Source organism: Heptranchias perlo, chromosome 37, assembly GCF_035084215.1.
Source record: "Heptranchias perlo isolate sHepPer1 chromosome 37, sHepPer1.hap1, whole genome shotgun sequence".
Taxonomy (NCBI): domain Eukaryota; kingdom Metazoa; phylum Chordata; class Chondrichthyes; order Hexanchiformes; family Hexanchidae; genus Heptranchias; species Heptranchias perlo.
This window is the reverse complement of record NC_090361.1, coordinates 14,678,219-14,697,152: the sequence shown is the minus strand read 5'-3', so window position 1 is coordinate 14,697,152 and position 18,934 is coordinate 14,678,219. Positions and strand designations below refer to the sequence as shown.

At 43.0% G+C, this 18,934-nt stretch overlaps 1 protein-coding gene across 2 annotated transcripts in view; it reads right to left on the bottom strand.

Annotated features, from left to right (window-relative positions):
• Positions 1 to 8,597: 8,597 nt before the first annotated feature.
• LOC137304528 (cAMP-dependent protein kinase catalytic subunit alpha-like) overlaps positions 8,598 to 18,934 on the bottom strand; it is a 126,769-nt gene continuing 116,432 nt past the window's right edge. For both annotated transcript variants that reach the window (XM_067973162.1, XM_067973163.1), the window contains exons 7-10: positions 15,642 to 15,737; positions 14,163 to 14,285; positions 10,257 to 10,421; positions 8,598 to 9,110 (exon numbers count right to left, since the gene is read on the bottom strand). In XM_067973162.1, the coding sequence (XP_067829263.1) occupies positions 8,985 to 9,110; positions 10,257 to 10,421; positions 14,163 to 14,285; positions 15,642 to 15,737 (510 nt within the window). In that variant the 3' untranslated portion in view covers positions 8,598 to 8,984. The remainder of the gene's footprint in view (positions 9,111 to 10,256; positions 10,422 to 14,162; positions 14,286 to 15,641; positions 15,738 to 18,934) is intronic.

The window sequence follows — 18,934 nt, the reverse complement described above, 5'->3', positions numbered from 1 at the left end:
CGCGTTACTCAGAAAGGACCCGAACCCATCTGATCTCGAAAGCTAAGCAGAGTTAGGTTTTAGCCGAAATGGTGATTTACAGGTCCAGGATGGGTGCAGCCCGCGGGGGAGAGGGTCACTCTGGCTGCCTGCCTCTCTTCCACGGTATTCTCCGTGCCCGGGTGGCCCTGGAGAGAGAGCACGCGGTGTCCACTGGCACACTCGAGGCCTTCCGCAACCGATGGGCACTGCAGAGAATAGAGTGTCTGATAGACATTGACAATAATATTATCATTTAATTGGTAAGGTTCCTTTTGTTTTTTTTGGGGACTTTGTTGCTCATTTTTGGCATCTTTAGTTTGAATGGACCATATGTTTGTTTCTTATATTAATGGTGCCTTTAAAGGGGAACTTGTGGTGCTGATTCTTGTTTGGTGACCCTGGGGCAACTCAGTGTCACCCTTATTGGTCCAAAATAGGTCCGTGCATCCAGCAGAGAGCCGTGGTCTAAGGGAGGGTTAAAATATGGCAGTGCCAATTCTTCAACCTGTGATCAGAGAATTTATCCTCTCCCAGTCACATAATTAATAAACTTGCTCTTGGTTACATCACAATCCTTGTAATCTGGCCTCAATGACATCAATTATTTCACAGTGCAAGGACTTGGGAGGCTCTGCATACTGCTCAGTCACCTGAATTGAACAGAGTATTTACAAATAGGCTGGGGATTTGGAATTTACAGTATCGGGCCGCGTGCATACACAGCTAATGCATTACTCCTGTCAATTTTGTTGCTTCAACTCCACTGCTTCTGTACTTGTTCCTTCTACAATAGAGGAAGAAGCTTACAACAAACACATCTGTCCCAACTCCACTTCGGTCTAATGAAAGGTACCAGGAATAGGTGGCGCACCATTCCTTCCAGCTCAGATTCCTACAGGATACATACCTCACCCCTCTTCACACCAGTACTAAACTTGCAGTGTAAATCCAGAGTCAGGGGGTAGTCTCACTCCACTTTGGTTTGACACCGCATGGAGTGTAAATCTAGTGCAGTATTTAATCTGGTTTAAAAAGTCCTAGGCACCTTTTAAACCTACCTCACCTCAACTTAAATGTTTTCAGGGCAGAAACTCTTTCCTCTATACGTTAACATTTCTATCTACTGGGAGAACATGTGCGCATCCAGCAGAGCACGGAGCTCTCTCCGAAACAGGACTGTTAAGGTTCCAGCAAGCCACAATCCAAGCAATGTCCACAAGATTCTGTCTGTCTGGAACCTGAACTGCAGCTACAGATCTCAAGTAGTCCCTGTAGTGTAAATGCATCCTCAGGTGCACACACACATTTTGCTCTTTGAGGTGCACACTTACATTTGTAACAAATGTGCTAAGTTTGCAAGCTGCCATTTTGTAATCCACCTTGCTTCCATCTCCTCTCTGTCTCGTGCCCGGGAGGCTAAGATAATGATGCCTGGGGCAGGACATTCCTTTCCTTCTTTTGGAGGAGCGGTCAATCTTTGAACAGCCCTCGACTGCTTGGCTAAGATTGGGGAATTGACGTGAAGAAGTTGCAGTGAGAGACGACACCTGCTGCTCCGCAATGCAACGTGTTAGGTTCCTGACAATCCAAGCCAAGTTAAAGTACAGGCTGCGTTATCCAGCACTGGTGCCGCCTTCCTCTGTCAGCACAGTCTCCACATAGAATTAAGATATCAAGGGAAAGGCACCGAGGGATAGAATTGCTTTAAATCCTAGTCCATGCCTTTGGACAATTACTATTCAGTTGCACATCTGGAACACATCTGCAGTCCTTCCAAACTGCAGGCAGGAAATACCTATATACTAACAGGACGCTATATGCTTGAATGTTAAGTCTCAGCACTTTGAGTTTAATGGGTAAAAGAATCAAGGGATAGGAAGGACCTGGACCCTGTAAAGCTACACCTGTGGTGAGTTATCCAATGTTCTTTTTTACCTGTTGGTTTGTAAATGCAAGCCAGATAACATGCAAACTGATACCTTGACTTCACCTGAAAGGTACAGGCGATGAAGCCAGTTGTTCCTCCATTTAGACAAGCTTCAATAAAATCGAGCTTCTTTTCTGAAAATGTCCTTTTTATCTGATTCAGTGATGAATTAGAATGAAAACAGAAGAAACAGGTGAGCTCCTCCTTTCACCTATCCCGTGTTTACTTTGCCTGGTCCTCTTGACCCCAGATATCAATCTGTCCTTTGACTAAATCATAAATTCTTGGTAGGAGCTTTGCCTGGGTGGGCTACTGGGAATCACGCCCAGTTTTACTAACTCTCGCTGCTGTCTCTAATCACCAAGACTCCCTGTAACCTGTTTATCAAACACCTTTTTGTCATGTAAAGGGAAGAACTAACATGTTGTTCAGAAGAAAACTCAGAAATCCTCTTCTAGGTGAACTTAAGCAGCACAATAGGACTTGCATTTATATAGTGCCTTTCACAACCTCAAAGCACTTTAAAGCCAATGAAGTACTTTTGAAGTGTAGTCACTGTTGTAACATAGGAAACACAGCAGCCAATTTTCACACAGCAAGATCCCAAACAGCAATGTAATAATGACCGGATAATCTGTTTTAGTGATGTTGGTTGGGAGATAAATATTGGCCAGGACACTGCTCTTCTTCAAAATAGAACCGTGGGATACTCTACATCCACTTAAGGGGGCAGATGGAGCCATGGTTTAAGGTCTCATGACACCTCAGCACTCAGAGTGTCAGCCTAAAGTTTATGCTCAAGTCTCTAGAGTGGGGCTTGAACCCACAACCTTCTGACTCAGAGACAAGAGTGCGACCCACTGAGCCACAGTTGACACTAGTGGTTGAAGCTTCAATGGTTGATTGCTGCAGCAACCATGCTGCCCGTAGTGTTGTCCAACCCAGCTTGGATTGTAACCCTAGCAGATGTTGGAGCTACAGGGGCATCTTCCATGTAAATGAATTCAACTTAAACTTTAGGTCCTACAGCAATTGACAGAATGCAATCTTGAGCAACACCTCAGTGTATAACCATATCACGCAAGAATTCAAGCATCTACTTACTAATGCCGTGATGCTCATGAATTTGAAAGACCACCAAGGAACCCAAGATGGGTTAGACAACATGACCCTCTCCATTGAGAGTTTATCAGGTCTTGATTCTGCCTGCTTCAGGCTCCTGCCCTCCCCAGACACTGAGGTATGCTACTGTTCTATGGGCACCAACAGCTCTCTGATCATGCTTCATGTGTGAGCCTAGACAGTGAGGGTCAGCAGGATATCCAACCACAGAAGCCGTTACACCAAACCCTGATCCTGTTCTTACTGGGCTGCACACAAAAATGCAGTTCTCAGCAGGACATCTGCATAACAATCACTGATTTTTCCATCTCCCCGAGACAGGTACTAACTATAAACCTTTAATTATTTAAAAGACTTGTATCATGCTTCAGTCTTTTTCCCAGCAACAATAGTTCCTTAAGTCTTTCTTCATAACTTTTGCTCAGACCTGGAATTATCCTGGTCATCAGTCTCTGAACCCTTTCTAATATATCTTTATCTTCACTGAGGTAGAGCGACCAAAACTCCATCCATGCCCCAGGACTGGACTCACCATTTATCTGCACAATGTTAGTATAACTTGTTGAACTTGTCATGATTGTAATCCAATACTCTTCAGATCCACTCAGCACCTGATCTGCCTTACTGATAAGAAGATTTCAGCACATGATCAATGATTTTCCTTTTCAGACTTGGCCACTTGACACATCTGCTGTATCTCAGACCATCTACATAATTGGTCAAAGCGTCTTGCAAAGTCTCCTTTCTACTCATTACCAGCCCACATAACTTTGTGTCATCAACAAATATAGTATTACCACTGACACCTTATCCATATTATTCAAATATTGGAAACAGGAATCCCAGAACAGATCCCCAAGGAACTCCATTAGTTACTTCCCTCCTCCCCAAAAAAAATCATTTTTCATTCATAAGCACTCTATGTCTTCTGTTGCTAAGTGAATTCTTAATCCACAATTGTCACATCTCCTGAGCCTTATCCTTCACTACTAGTCTCACGTGAGGAACTTTGTTGAATGAGGAGAATATTTTTACACAGCGAGTTGTTATGATCTGGAATGCGCTGCGTGAAAGGGCGGTGGAAGCAAATTCAATAGTAACTTTCAGAAAGGAATTGGATATGTACTTGAAAATGAAAAATTTGTAGGCAATGGGGAAAGAACATGGGAGTGGGACCAATTGGATAGCTCTTTCACAGAGCCGGGCAGGCATGGCCTCCTTCTGTGCTGTAAGATTCTATGACTGCGTTATTAAAAATCTAAGTAAACTATACATCTACACACGCACAAGCTTATTTATCTCTTCAATTAATTCCAGTAGGTTTGTAAGGCATGACATATTACTGCTAAAAATACATGCTAACTGCTGCCTAAGATACTTCTGCTTTTTAGATGTTCATTTCTAATATCCTGTAGAATTCCCTCAGTCTTTCTTTCCTATTATGGACATTAGGCTTATATTTGCTATCAACTTCTCAAGAACTTCTCCAGTATTTTTGGAGTTATGAAAAATATCAACAAAAACATCATTTATGTCCTTATTAGTAACTTTGAGGGTTTTAGGGTGTATTCCATCTAGCCCAGGAAATCCTTCTAGTTTCTGCATAACTGTCTTTATTTCTATACATCCTATACATCCACTTATCTCCATTTACTTAACTGGAATTTGTCTACAGTCCTTCTTTGAAGAATCCATTCAATATATCTGCCACATCGAGTTTATCCTTGGGTATCGGTTGTGGCTCAGTGGTAGTACTCTCGCCCCTATGAGTTCAACTCCTAATCCAGAGACTCGAGCATATAATCTAGGCTGGCACTTCAGTGCAGCACTGGGGGAGCACTACGCTGTTGGAGGTGCTGTCTTTTGGATGAGACCAACATCACTAAAACAGATTATCTGGTCATTTATCTCATTGCTGATTGTGGGAGCTTGCTGTATGCAAATTGGCTGTTACGTTTTGTACATTACAATAGGGACTACACTTCAAAAGTAATTCATTGGCTGTAAAGTGATTTGGAACGTCCTGAGGTCGTGCAAGGCGCTATATAAATGCTAAAGAAAACTAAAGCTGCTATTATATCAGCTAAAAGGCTAATGGAAAAGAGGATTGTAGACAATTGTGGAAGTAATTTGAAAAGCATTTCAGATATGTGAAGAGCTGGAGAACTGTCAAAGACTGTCTTGGGCCATTGGAGGATATTCAAGGAAAGGTTACAAAGGACTCATGGGGTATGGCGGAAATACTGAATGAGTACTTTGCATCGGTCTAGACTCTTGAACACAATGCTCGACTGTCAGAATTCAATGATGTTGTTAATACTAAAACTGCTAATGTTAAAATAGATGAACATATTGTTTTAGATAGATTTAGGAACTTTAGGATCGATTCATCAGTCAGTTCAGATGATAGCCACTCGAGGGTCCTCGGGGTGATGGAACATGTGTTGTGCAAGCCCCTTTCCTGTATCTTCAATAGTTCGTTGCATTCTGTGACTGTTCCCTTAGACTGGAAGGAGGCTAATGTAGTCCCAACCTTTAAAAAAGAAGATAAGATGGACCCAGGTAACAATAGGCCCATTAGTTTAACATCGGTAATAGGGAAGTTGCTTGAGGGATTCATTAGGGATCCAATATATGGCCACTTAGACAGAGAAGGACATACCAGGGACACCCAATCTGGCTTAAAAAAAGGAGGTCCTACAAATTTGATTGTATTTTTTGAACAAGTCACTAAGATAGTGGTTGAGGGACATTGTCTACCTAGACTTCCAAAATGCTTTTGATAATGTATTCTACAGATCGAAGCCTCAGGTATTAGTGGCAATCTACTGCACTGGTTTAAGAACTGGCTGAAAGGCTGTAGGCAGAAAGTGGTTGTATATGGATTTGGATCTGCTCGGTCACTAGTGGTGGCCCGCAGGGATCGTTTTAGGATCGTTGCTCTTTATTATTTTTGTTAATGATCTAGATGCAGGCGTTGGGGGGAACGATCTGCAAGCTTGCAGATATGAGGGAGAGCTGGGATGGTAGAGGAAGCTCCACTACTACAGGCAGATCTAGATGCGCTGGGAAACTGGGCGTGTGACTGGCAAATTATGTTTAACTTAGAAAAGTGCAGTGTTAAGCATGTTGGAAGGGCGAATGCTGAACACCAATATACCCTTCAGTAAAAAGAACTAAAGACGGTGGAGAGAAAGAGATCTGGGCGTCCTAGTGCGTAGATCTCTAAAGGTTCATGACCAATTCCGTGAAGTGATAGCTAGAGCCACTCGGCTCTTGGGGTGTATTGATAGGACAATTGACTAAGACAGAACATACCATTTTGTCCTTGTCCAGGACCTTGGTCAGGCCGCAGTTGGAATACTGTGTCCAGTTTTGTTCTCCTCACATGGTGGGCGATATTGAGGCTTTGGGAAGGGTGCAGAGGAGGGCCAATATACTAATTCCCAGTTTGAAGCACCTTAGTTATCAAGATAGGCTAAAAGAGCTGTGGCTGTATACTTCAGAGAAGCGTAGACTTAGGGGTGATCTGATCGAGGTTTCTAAGATGTTGCAATGAATAGATTGAGTTTGTGTCGACAGCTTGCTTCAGCTAAATAGGTTAGGGGGGAAACCGGGGTCACAATCTCCAGCTATGTAAAGGTTAGATGTCAGGAGGAGGTTCTTTTCCCAGACGAGAGTGGGCCTCTGGAACAGGCTGCCGGCTCGTGCGGTGGATGCCGATTTGCTGAATTCCTTCAAGCGAGAGCTGGACCTGTTGCTGGCTGGGGCGGAGATCACCTCTTACAAGAGGTAGGTACTGTATGGAATTATCAAGGGCAGAGTGGTCTCTTGGACTAGTTTTGGTCGCCTAAGGGGGTTGGAGAGGACTTTTCCAGATTCCCCCCCCCCCCCCACAAATTGGCCTGGGTTTTTATCTGTTTTTTCACCTCTCCCAGGAGGTCACATGGCTTCCGGGTGGAGTGGGGAGTGTATATATTGTGATGCACAAGGCATCGCAATTGTGTGGGGAAGGCTGAATGGACCAGAGGGTCTTTTCCTGTCCGTCATTGTTCTAAGTACTTCTTTCCTTCCTACTCAGTTCTATCCATAATATTTCAACTGTTTGCTGCTACATCCAGCTTTTCTTGGAGCTGCTTATTCATTCCTTATGGTTATTATGGCTCTCACCGTAGGTCTATTCTTGCAAAACAATTTAGGATAGGTTTTCTGGGTCTTCGCATACAGGCAGAGTGCGATGTAAACTCGCAGCATCCGTGAACTCAGAAAATCTATCCTTTTATATCCTTAGTTTTGCCCCTTGGCCTTACTCTCCTTTCAGGCATGTTTGAGTAATGTTAATATTCTCAATGGTTGCACACATCTCTAATGAACTCCTTTAAGTGCTGATTCCTGTACTGATGTGAGAGGCACAACCCAAATCATTTCTCACGTGGTACTTGGCTACATTAGCAAAAGCTGAAGTCTGTGTTTCCGAGGGTAACCTCTCTTTCAGCAATGTTGGTCAGTGCCTTTGGAGAGCCAGTCACGTGCCTTGCTCTGGGTCAGCTGATGCAAGACCTGCTGACAAACTCTTAGATTTCTGAATGATGTTGGGGAGTATAGTTTTAGCTCTTGAGGAGCCAATTCCCCTCTGAAAGAGTCTCTGATGCTTCAAATCATAAAACTGATCAAACTCATAGGATTCAGCAGGAAGCAGAGGGACAATGACTTGGCATTGAGATAGGGGGAGATGAAAGTCGTCTAAATGTAGAGAGGGGAGATGGATGGAGTGGGCTTGATGGGCCAAATGGTTTTTTGTTGCTTGGGACTAGATGTTCTGAAATGGGTCTTGTTCTTGGATGCAAAATGAATGGGTTTTTGCTCATTTCTACCCTCTTATAAAGAAAGAATGAACTTGCATTTATATAGCGCCTTTCCCGACCTCAGGGCGCCCCAAAGTGCTTTACAGCCAATGAAGTACTTTTTTGAAGTGTAGTCATTGTTGCAATGTAGCAAATGCGGCAGCCAATTTGCCCACAGCAAGGTCCAACAAACAGAAATGTGATAATGACCAAATAATCTGTTTGGTGATGTTGGTTGAGGGCTAAGACACCGGGGAGAACTCCCCTGCTCTTCTTCGAAATAGTGCCGTGGGATCTTTTACCTCCACCTGTGGACTCATAGAATCAGTAATAGCCCAAAGCAAGCACTTTAACCTCTACTTTGTTGAATAAACATGAAATCCACATTATTAGCACAGTACACACTGTGACTAATACTGTCTTGCTGCATCATCCAACAAATGATCTGTTGCTTAAATGTGAGACCCTAAAAGTGTCAGACACAGAGCCTCATCATTTACCAGACTTGAGTGAGTGTGTGTGGAATCAACTCCACAGATGGTGCACAGGAATCAATGCTTCTGTGCATGTCAGCTCTGAAGTTGCTTGAAATAAGTAAACCTGGTTTGTAAGAAGTTCAAGCTCCCAATTCAGCTACTCTGCAGTCAGATCAGATACGGAAAATTAGTCCCTTCACTCAGAAATACATTTTAGAAAATAAAAACTAAAGGGCTTTAATGTATAAGTAAAATATCTTTTAAAACACAGAACATATATAACATTCAGACACAATGAGATACAAACGCTTATCGGAAGGCGGCAAAAAAAAGGAGAGAAATTTAGTGTGTCGTTGGAGTAGTGACTATCTGGAGGACCTCAGGATTTGTAGGAGCAGTCTGTGTATGGGAAAGAGGGTCAGGCCCTTCTAAGTCATGGCAAGATAGGACTCCACCTGGTGGAACGCACAGACTTAACATATAAGCTTTCAGTAAATACAACAGTTTGGGCTCCCATCCAAACAGTGCCTCCTTTCCTTTCCGGCCGAGTATTAAGTTTCCCAGTCACTTCACAGCTTCATCTCGTTTTGTTCTCTAGAATTCTGCAAATTCTTTAGAAAATTTCTCTGTGAGAGATATGCGGATTGGCTCCTCTTCATACTCGTCAAAGTTGCTGGTGTCACCAGGGCCTTTGCACTTAGGTTTAAAAGGAGGATCCTCCTGAGGAAAGGAACAGAAACTAATTTAAATTGTACTCTGTATTAGAGCTTTTCTCTCAATTATACCAAGAGCTGCTCACCACAACATTCTGACATATCGCACTCCACTCACAGTGACATGGCAAAGCAAATGGCCCTCATCTGACACCCTAAATACTTGCATTGAACTATGCTCCTCGACATACCGCAGAGTCAGTGCAATGCCAAGATACCAAATGGCCATTGTCCCAATGCTGATATCGCACACTGGCTGCAACAGCTCGATTGCATCACCTTGGCACAACATGCACCCCAAAACCCAGTGATATGACATGCCACATACTCTTTACCATAACAGCCCTAACATTACAGTCCTGAATATAAACATTACTTGTTGCTCCCTTGCAATACAGAAAGATATTAACACCCACTTCCTGTGTCCTGAGCAGTACTGCACCAAATAAAACATCGGTCCTTCAGTCACAGTGTATAAGTGTGACATTTGCTGCCTCTGACTAATGAAACTAACCTGTAGTTTAAATATGGCAGTGGGAAACTCCTGTGGTGAGCCTGGATTGTACATGTAAAGGAGTTTGTATTGGGACTTGCTTCAATGAGCAAAGGCCCAGAGCAGGTTGAGCTCGATAAATGGAGTGTGTCTGTATGGGGAGGGAGTGAGCACTCCATGACAGGCAAAACAGAAACTCCACCTGTTTCGGAGACTCTTGAACATGGAATTGGTTTCCATATGCGTTAGACACCCACCTAACCAGAAAAAATTGCTGGAGCTGGTGTGCAGAGAAAGGAGATTGAGAGCAATGAGTGGGTGGCCAAGGGTACAGAGAGAGACAGGTTGTGAGTAGGAGAGATAGTGACAACACGTGTGTGTGTGTGTGTGTGTACGTGTGTGTGTGTATACGTGTGTGTGTGTATACGTGTGTGTGTGTGTGTGTACGTGTGTGTGTGTATACGTGTGTGTGTGTGTGTGTGTGTATACGTGTACGTGTGTGTGTGTTGTTCTGACTGAACTTGTTACAGCAAAGTGATGGAAGTTTGAACTCTCTGCTGGTGACACCACCCTGTCCGTAGTAAACATCTGCACAAAGTACTGTCCCTGTGCATCCCACCTCACCGTGAAACAGGTCCTGAATGGCTGGAATCGCAGTACCTTTCTTTTGTAGATGGAGAGCCAGTCTGTGTTGGAAAACCATTTATGGTTTTTGATGTCATTGACACCGTTTCTGAGATTACCAAACCGTTTGGTCAGATCAACCTGCAACAGGTTTCGCAGCAGGTCTTTTAGGTCTGAACTGAAATGAGATGGAAACCGCACCTGAAAAGAAATGTTGATCTGTTACATGGGCATGACCCAGATTCATGTAACACAAGGTGCTCAGCTAAGAGGAGAGAGATGGGAGAATGAACTTAAAGGTAGATTTTCTGATTCGGCACCTGCAGTGAGATACTGTAAATTCAATGGATTGAAAATCGTTTGTAACATGACAGCGACTTTCTGGTACTTGCTAACGGTAGGCGGGTACCTCATTGTGGCTGTAGGCTTGGAAAATATCTTTAGCATGAGCATTAAACTCTAGCTGTTTGGCCTCAGTGCTGCTGGAATGCATCGCTGAGCTCTGTACATCATCTTGCAAATGTGCCGAAAGGCCCAAATACAACACGCAAGAGTAAGTCTGTTTTCCAAATTGGCTGTCATTTGTAATTTTGGGGCAGTCAGATGATCTAATCCCAGGCCTCTGCCAAATGGTTAGGGGATACGAGGGCAAAGGATTTAATTCTGTCCCCGTGACAGTTAGTTGACGGAAACAACTCTCCATTAGGAGCATCTTGGGAGGACAGGGAAACATCCTTCATAGAATCATAGAATGATACAGCACAGAAGGAGGCCATTTGTCCCATCGTGCTTGTGCCGGCTCTTTGAAAGAGCTATCCAGTTAGTCCCACTCCTCCGCTCCTTCTCCATAGCCCTGCAAATTTTTCTCTTTCAAGTATTTATCCAGTTCTCTTTTGAAAGCTATTACTGAATCTGCTTCCACCATCCTTTGAGGCAGGGTATAGGAACATAGGAACAGGAGTAGGCCATTCAGCCCCTCATGCCTGCTCTGCCATTTGATAAGATCATGGCTGATCTGTGGTCTAACTCCATATACCTGCCTTTGGCCCATATCCCTTAATACCTTTGGTTGCCAAAAAGCTATCTATCTCAGATTTAAATTTAGCAATTGAGCTAGTATCAACTGCCGTTTGAGGAAGAGAGTTCCAAACTTCTACAACCCTTTGTGTGTAGAAATGTTTTCTAATCTCACTCCTGAAAGGTCTAGCTCTAATTTTTAGACTGTGCCCCCTACTCCTAGAATCCCCAACCAGTGGAAATAGTTTCTCTCGATCCACCCTATCTGTTCTCCTTGATATCTTATAAACTTCAATCAGATCACCCCTTAACCTTCTAAACTCTAGAGAATACAACCCCAATTTGTGTAATCTCTCCTCGTAACTTAACCCTTGAAATCCGGGTATCATTCTAGTAAACCTACGCTGCACTCCCTTCAAGGCCAATATGTCCTTCCGAAAGTGCAGTGCCCAGAACTGCTCACAGTACTCCATATCTGTAACAGTTAGTGCCAAATTATAGGAAGTTTGTTCTGTGGACCCAATAGGAAATAGATTACGACTGTACAAACTCATTTCACTCAGGTGAAAGAGAGGAGACTTTCATCCCATCAGACCAGCTCCCACAGGTAAAAGGACAGTGTTCTTACTCACTTTACTCAATCCACCTGAGTAAGCTTTTTGAAGAAAGTTCCTCATTAGGAAATTCAGCACTTAACACTCAGTAACATAGATAGCAAGAAGCAATCCACTGATAGAAAGACGCCCGAGCAGGACTACTTTCTGCTAACAAACCAGTTGGACTAATGCCCAACCAAACTGAGATGTAACTCCTTTTTCCCCTCAGGTGGCAAAAATGACCATGTATGATAATGACCAGTTGTCGATTAGTGGGTGAAATCTGGCAGTCAGAGCAAACTTTGTGGCAGGCAAGTTAAAAGTGTTGTGTTCAATTGTGTTTGCCTCAGAAGTTCATTTCTTCTAACAAGTTGGGTATAAAAGAATGAACTTGCATTTATATAGCGCCTTTCACATCTCTAGAACGTCCGAAGTGCTTTACAGCCAATGATGTACTTTTGAAGTGTAGTCACTGTTGTAATGTAGGAAAACGCATCAGCCAATTTGCGCACAGCAAGATCCCACAAACAGCAATGAAATAAATGACTGATAATTTATTTTTAGTGGTGTTGGTTGAGGGATAAATGTTGGCCAGGACACCAGGAGAATTTCTTTGCTCTTCTTCAAATGATACCATGGAATCTTTTACATCCACCTGAATAGGCAGGTTTACCGTCTCATCTGAAAAGCGACACGCCTGAAATGAAGCACTCCTTTGTTACAGTGGTCACCGAGGCACACAATTTTCTTCGTTATGAAAATCTAATATTACTGTGCTCCCTCCCTCCATATCATTTGTGATTAGAGTATGACTGACTGTTGATTTATCAAAGCCTCGACCAAAAATAGGGTCAGTTTGGCTCAGATGGTAGTATTCTCCATTTGGAAGGTTGTAAAATCAAGTTGCACTGCAGGGCTTGAATACATAATCTAGACTGACACTCCATTACGGTGCTGAAGGAGTGTTGCATTGTACCTTGCTGCAGGAGTTCCTCAGGGCAGTGTCCTAGGCCCAACCATCTTCAGCTGCTTCATCAATGACCTTCCCTCCATCATAAGGTCAGAAATGGGGATGTTCGCTGATGATTGCTGGTGTTCAGTTCCATTTGCAACCCCTCAGATAATGAAGCAGTCCGAGCCCACATGCAGGAAGACCTGGACAACATCCAAGCTTGGGCTGATAAGTGGCAAGTAACATTCGCACCAGACAAGTGCCAGGCAATGACCATCTCCAACAAGAGAGAGTCTAACCACCTCCCCTTGACATTCAATGGCATTACCATCGCCGGATCCCCCACCATCAACATCCTGGGGGTCTCCAATGACCAGAAACTTAACTGGACCAGCCATATTAATACTGTGGCTACAAGAGCAGGTCAGAGGCTGGGTATTCTGCAGCAAGTGACTCACGTCCTGACTCCCCAAAGCCTTTCCATCATCTACAAGGCACAAGTCAGGAGTGTGATGGAATACTCTCCACTTGCCTGGATGAGTGCAGCTGCAACAACACTCAAGAAGCTCGACACCATCCAGGACAAAGCAGTCCGCTTGACTGGCACCCCATCCACCACCCTAAACATTCATTCCCTTCACCAGCGGCGCACTGTGGCTGCAGTGTGTACCATCCACAGGATGCACTGCAGCAACACGCCAAGGCTTCTTCGCCAGCACCTCCCAAACCCGCGACCTCTACCACCTAGAAGGACAACAGCAGCAGGCACATGGGAACAACACCACCTGCACATTCCCCTCCAAGTCACACACCATCCCGACTTGGAAATATATCGCCGTTCCTTCATCGTCGCTGGGACAAAATCCTGGAACTCCCTTCCTAACAGCACTGTGGGAGAACCTTCACCATACAGACTGCAGCGGTTCAAGAAGGCGGCTCACCACCACCTTCTCAAGGGCAATTAGGGATGGGCAATAAATGCCGGCCTCGCCAGCAACGCCCACATCCCATGAACGAATAAAAAAAAACCTCAAATGGGACTTTGAACCAGTGGCCCGGGTGGATGTTAAGGATCCCATTGCACTACTCAAAGAAGTGCAGGGAGTTCTGCCAGAATCCTGACCAACATTTCTCCCTCAACCAACACCACTAAAAACAGATTAACTTGTCAGTCATTTCACTGCTCTTTGTGGGATCTTGCTGTGCATAAAATGGTTGCCACATTTGCTTACATAAGTGACCATACTTCAAAGTAATTTATTGTTTGTAAATTACCTTGAGCTGTTTCTGTGATAACGATGAGGTGCTGTCTAAAATCTCTCCTTATTTTCACTGCACAGGAACAGATCAACCACAATCCCTAGACACGCTGCTTACCTTCCCAGAGACTATTTTTTCATAAATCTGAATAGGCTGGTCTGCAAAAAATGGAGGATACCCAGCAGACATTTCGTAGATTAGGACCCCTAGTGCCCACCAATCCACAGCTTTGTTGTACCCCTGAAGAAAGAAGATACATGGATCAGTTAAATAGATTCAATCCCCAGCTCTGCCGTGTTAGCTGATCTCAGTACGGGCAGTAGTTGGGATGTTACAACAGGCCTCGATGGTTTAGTGTGGGGCAGAACAGCCAGAGTTGTCACTGCTGCTTGCTGTCCAACACAGCCCTAGCTGGAAGGGTGCACGTGTGGACAACAGTTGAGGATAGGATTGGACTCAACCGTCCATGGAGGATATCCTGCCGTTGTTCATGGCTCACACATGAATAATGGGCACACGAAGAAGGCCAGTGCCTGTGGTACATTTATTCCCCAGCAAGGAGTCAACACTTTGGGGAGTGGGAGGGAGAAAAATCAGGCACTGCAGCACCACCACTGGCAGGAGGCTGTAATTACTGCATGACAAATCTACATAGGCAGTTTCATTTATAAATGTTCACCCAGGAATTTATAAAGGAAATATATAAAATTAAAGACAAGATGTATGACCTTAAAATAAGGACTGAATTATGTTTGTGCACCATGGCCCAATTATTCTCTACCTTCTAACCCCGCATCATCTGAAGACTACACTCGGTCTTGATTCCCCATGTGCAATGCCATGGAAAATTAATGAGCATGTTATTAAAAATCCTGCGTAGGGTACGCACCAATCTTACCTCCTGTTGTCAGAATTTGTGGTCATGCTTTTTGGTCAACATTTACCTTTGAAATTGCTGTCAACAATTCCCATTCAATTTTGCTATGTCAACAGTCACAATGTAACAACTAATTAAATCTCAGTGCCTAAATGACCTTTTAGACATCACTGGACCCCCAAAGCATGTGTGCCCATCTGATATATAGATTTTTGTTAGCAAACTTAAGTCTGTCAGGTTCAACTGATCTACAAATAGCAAGTTTAATGCACTACATACCCACAATTCTGTAACTGTGTAGCCCTGATATGTCTAACGAAGATATTCAACAAGTTTCTGTGAGCAGTTATCTTTGTAACTCCTGTAGTTGCAGGGGTATGTTTATATGTCTATAGTGAAGCAACAACTGATTCTCTAGACTTGCAAATAATGGGATTGCAATTGGAACGTAACTGGGTACCTTATGACACAGTTACTACATGTATAACATGTCAACACAATAATAATTTTACTAGTTTCAAAGAAAACTTTTGGGACTTGTCAGTTATAGATAGTGATGCATTGGTACATTAATAGCATTGAATATCCAAGAAACAAAGGCATTGGAGACAGCAAATTTTGACATTGGTTTGCAGGATGTTATGGTGAAAGTTTCTGATGAGCTGGAAGGAGTTGGAAGATTCTGCAGAGTTTGTAGGGAGAAACTGGCTGATCTTTACCTTGCTGAGGATGATCTCAGGAGCCAGGTATTCGGGAGTCCCACACAGTGTCCAGGTTCTGCCCTTTACCCTCTTGGCAAAGCCAAAATCTGTCACCTAGAGATGAAACAGGTTTTAAAAGAATCTCAGACAAAACACTTTGAATTGGTTGAAAGTGTTTTTTTCACTTATTTAACTGCTTTAATCTAATTTTCTTATTGTTTTAAAAATCAGTCTGTATAGGCCAGGTCCCCTTGAATCTTAGTGGGGTAGCCTCTTTAAGGGGAGGCATTTGTATGAATCCCTGTAGGGTTTGGCTTGCCTTGTCTCAGAATTCCACTGGACTACTTAACATAGGACCCCATTATTCTGTACAATTTCACATTTCCTGTTCAATGTTTGTTACCGTACATTTATCCACATTACATTCCCATCTGCTTCTGCTTAGCCACATCCATTTTATTTGTTCAAATCCCCATCATGCCGTGAAGATTCCTTACATTTGTCATGTAGACACAATTTTCTGCATTCGGCAAATTTGATTGATGAGGAGTCCTTCCCCTGACATGGTTGGTGAACAGCGTAAACACAAATTTACCAGTGCCTCCAGCCCAGTCCTTACTACAAACACTGCACAGGCACTCAAAGATAAGTACAACCCATCCATCTTATGATGCCTACAATCTCTCCATCACAGCATCTAACTGCCTTTTGAGCAAAGAATGTACAAATCAACCACATCCTCTGCTTACCTTCCCAGAGACCATTTCCTGAATTTTACTTCATCAAACTTTTACACTGGTTCACATGTTGGAACAGGGGGTACATTTTGCTTACATTCCATTTGCGGCCGTATTAACTAGTATGGGTTACTTGGATTTTCAGAAAGCAATTGACAGAGATCCTCAAGTGAGGTTGCTAAAAGAAGGTTAAGGTCCATGGAGCAGAGGGTGGTGATACATGGAAAATACTCAGTTTGGGACGTAACTATCTTGGGTCCACTGATGTTCACTCTATTTGTAAATAATATGGAGCAGAGATTGGTTTTGGTTTCAGAGATCTGGAATTGGCCAAGTGATTGATCATTACTCCTTGGCTACTCTCACTAGAACTAAATTTAAACAAGGCCAATTATGTAGGTATGAGGGGAGAGTTGGCTCAGGTAGATTGGGAAATTAGATTAAAAGGTATGACGGTAGATAAGCAATGGCGAACATTTAAAGAAATAATTCATAATTCTCAACAAATTATACATTCCCTTGAGGAATTAAAACTCCACGGGAAAATGATCCAACCATGGCTAACTAGAGAAGTTAAGGATAGTATTAGATTTTAAAAAAAGATACTTATAATGTTGTGAAAAAGAGTAGTAAGCCTGTGGATTGGGAGGGTTTTAGAAATCAACCAAGGATGGAGAAAATTAAATCTGAGAGTAAACTAGCAAGAAATATAAAAACAGATTGTAAGAGCTTCTACAAGTATGTAAGAAGGAAGAGATTAGGGAAAGTAAACGTGGGTCCCTTACAGAAGAAATTATAATGAGGAATAAGGAAATGGCAGAGACGTTAAACAAATATTTTGTATCTGTTTTCACAGTAGAAGACACAAAAAACATACCGGAAATAGTGGGGAGCCAAGGGTCTAATGAGAGTGAGGAACTTAAAGTAATTAAGATTAGTAAAGAAAAAGTACTGGAGCAATTAATGGGATTAAAGTCAACAAATCCCCAGGACCTGGATGGCCTACATCCTAAGGTTTTAAAAGAGGTGGCTGCAGAGATAGTGGATGCATTGGTTTTAATCTTCGAGAATTCCCTAGATTCTAGAACGGTCCCCGTGGATTGGAAGGTAGCAAATGTGACCCCGCTATTCAAGAAGGAGGGAGAGAGAAAACAGGGAACTACAGACCAGCTAGCTTGACATCAGCAGTAGGGAAAATGCTAGAATCTATTATTAAGGACATGGTAACAGGGCACTTAGAAAATCACAATATGATTAGGCAGAGTCAACACGGTTTTATGAAAGGGAAATCATGTTTGACAAATCTATTAGAGTTTTTTGAGAATGTAACTAGCCGGGTGGATAAGGGGGAACCAGTGGATGTACTATATTTGGATTCTCAAAAGGCATTCGATAAAGTGCCACTCAAGAGGTTGTTACACAAGATTAGGGTTCATGGGATTGGGGGTAACATATTAGCGTGGACTGAGGATTGGATAATGGACAGAAAACAGAGAGTAGGAATAACGGGTCATTTTTGGGTTGGCAGGTTGTAACTAGTGGGGTGTCACAAGGATTAGTGCTTGGGCCTCAGCTGTCTACAATATATTTATTAATGACTTAGACGAGGGGACCGAGTGTAATGTATCCAAGTTTGCTGATGATACAAAACTAGGTGGAGAAGTAAACTGTGAGGAGGACTCAAAGACGCTGCGAAGGGATATAAACAAGATAAGTGAGTGGGCAAGAAGGTGGCAGATGGAGTATAATGTGGAGAAATGTCTTTGGTATTTAAAAAGGAAATGAGTAAATAAAGTGAGCGTTGGTCCTCTAGAGAGTGAGTCTGGGGAATTAATAATGGAGAATAAGGAAATGGAGGATGAATTGAACGGATATTTTGTGTCCGTCTTCACTGTAGAGGATACAAATAACATGCCAGAAATAACTGTGAATCAAGAAGTGAAAGGGAGGGAGGAACTTAAAACATTTACAATCACTGGGGAAAGGGTTCTGAAAAAAATATTAGAACTAAGGGCTGACAAGTCCCCAGGTCCTGACGGACTTCATCCTAGGGTCTTAAAAGAAGTGGCTGCAGAGATAGTAGATGCATTGGTATTAATTTTCCAAAATTCCCTAGATTCTGGGAAGGTCCCATCAGATTGTAACTCCTCTATTCAAGAAAGGAGGGAGACAGAAAGCAGGAAACTACAGGCTTAGCATCTGTCATAGGGAAAATGCTAGAATCTATTATTAAGGAGGTTATAGCAGGGCACTTAGAAAATCTCAATGAAATCAGGCACCGTCAACACAGCTTTGTGAAAGGGAAATGGTGTTTGACTAATTTATTAGAGTTCTTTGAAGAAGTAACAAGCAACATGGATAAAGGGGATCCTGTGGATGTGGTGTACTTGGATTTCCAGAAGGCTTTTGACCAAGGTACCACATCAAAGGCTACTACACAAAATAAGAGCTCATAGTGTAGGGGGTAACATATTAGCATGGATAAAGGATTGGTTAGCTAACAGGAAACAGAGAATAGGCATAAATGGGTTATTTTCAGGTTGGCAAGTAACGAGTGGAGTGCCACAGGGATCA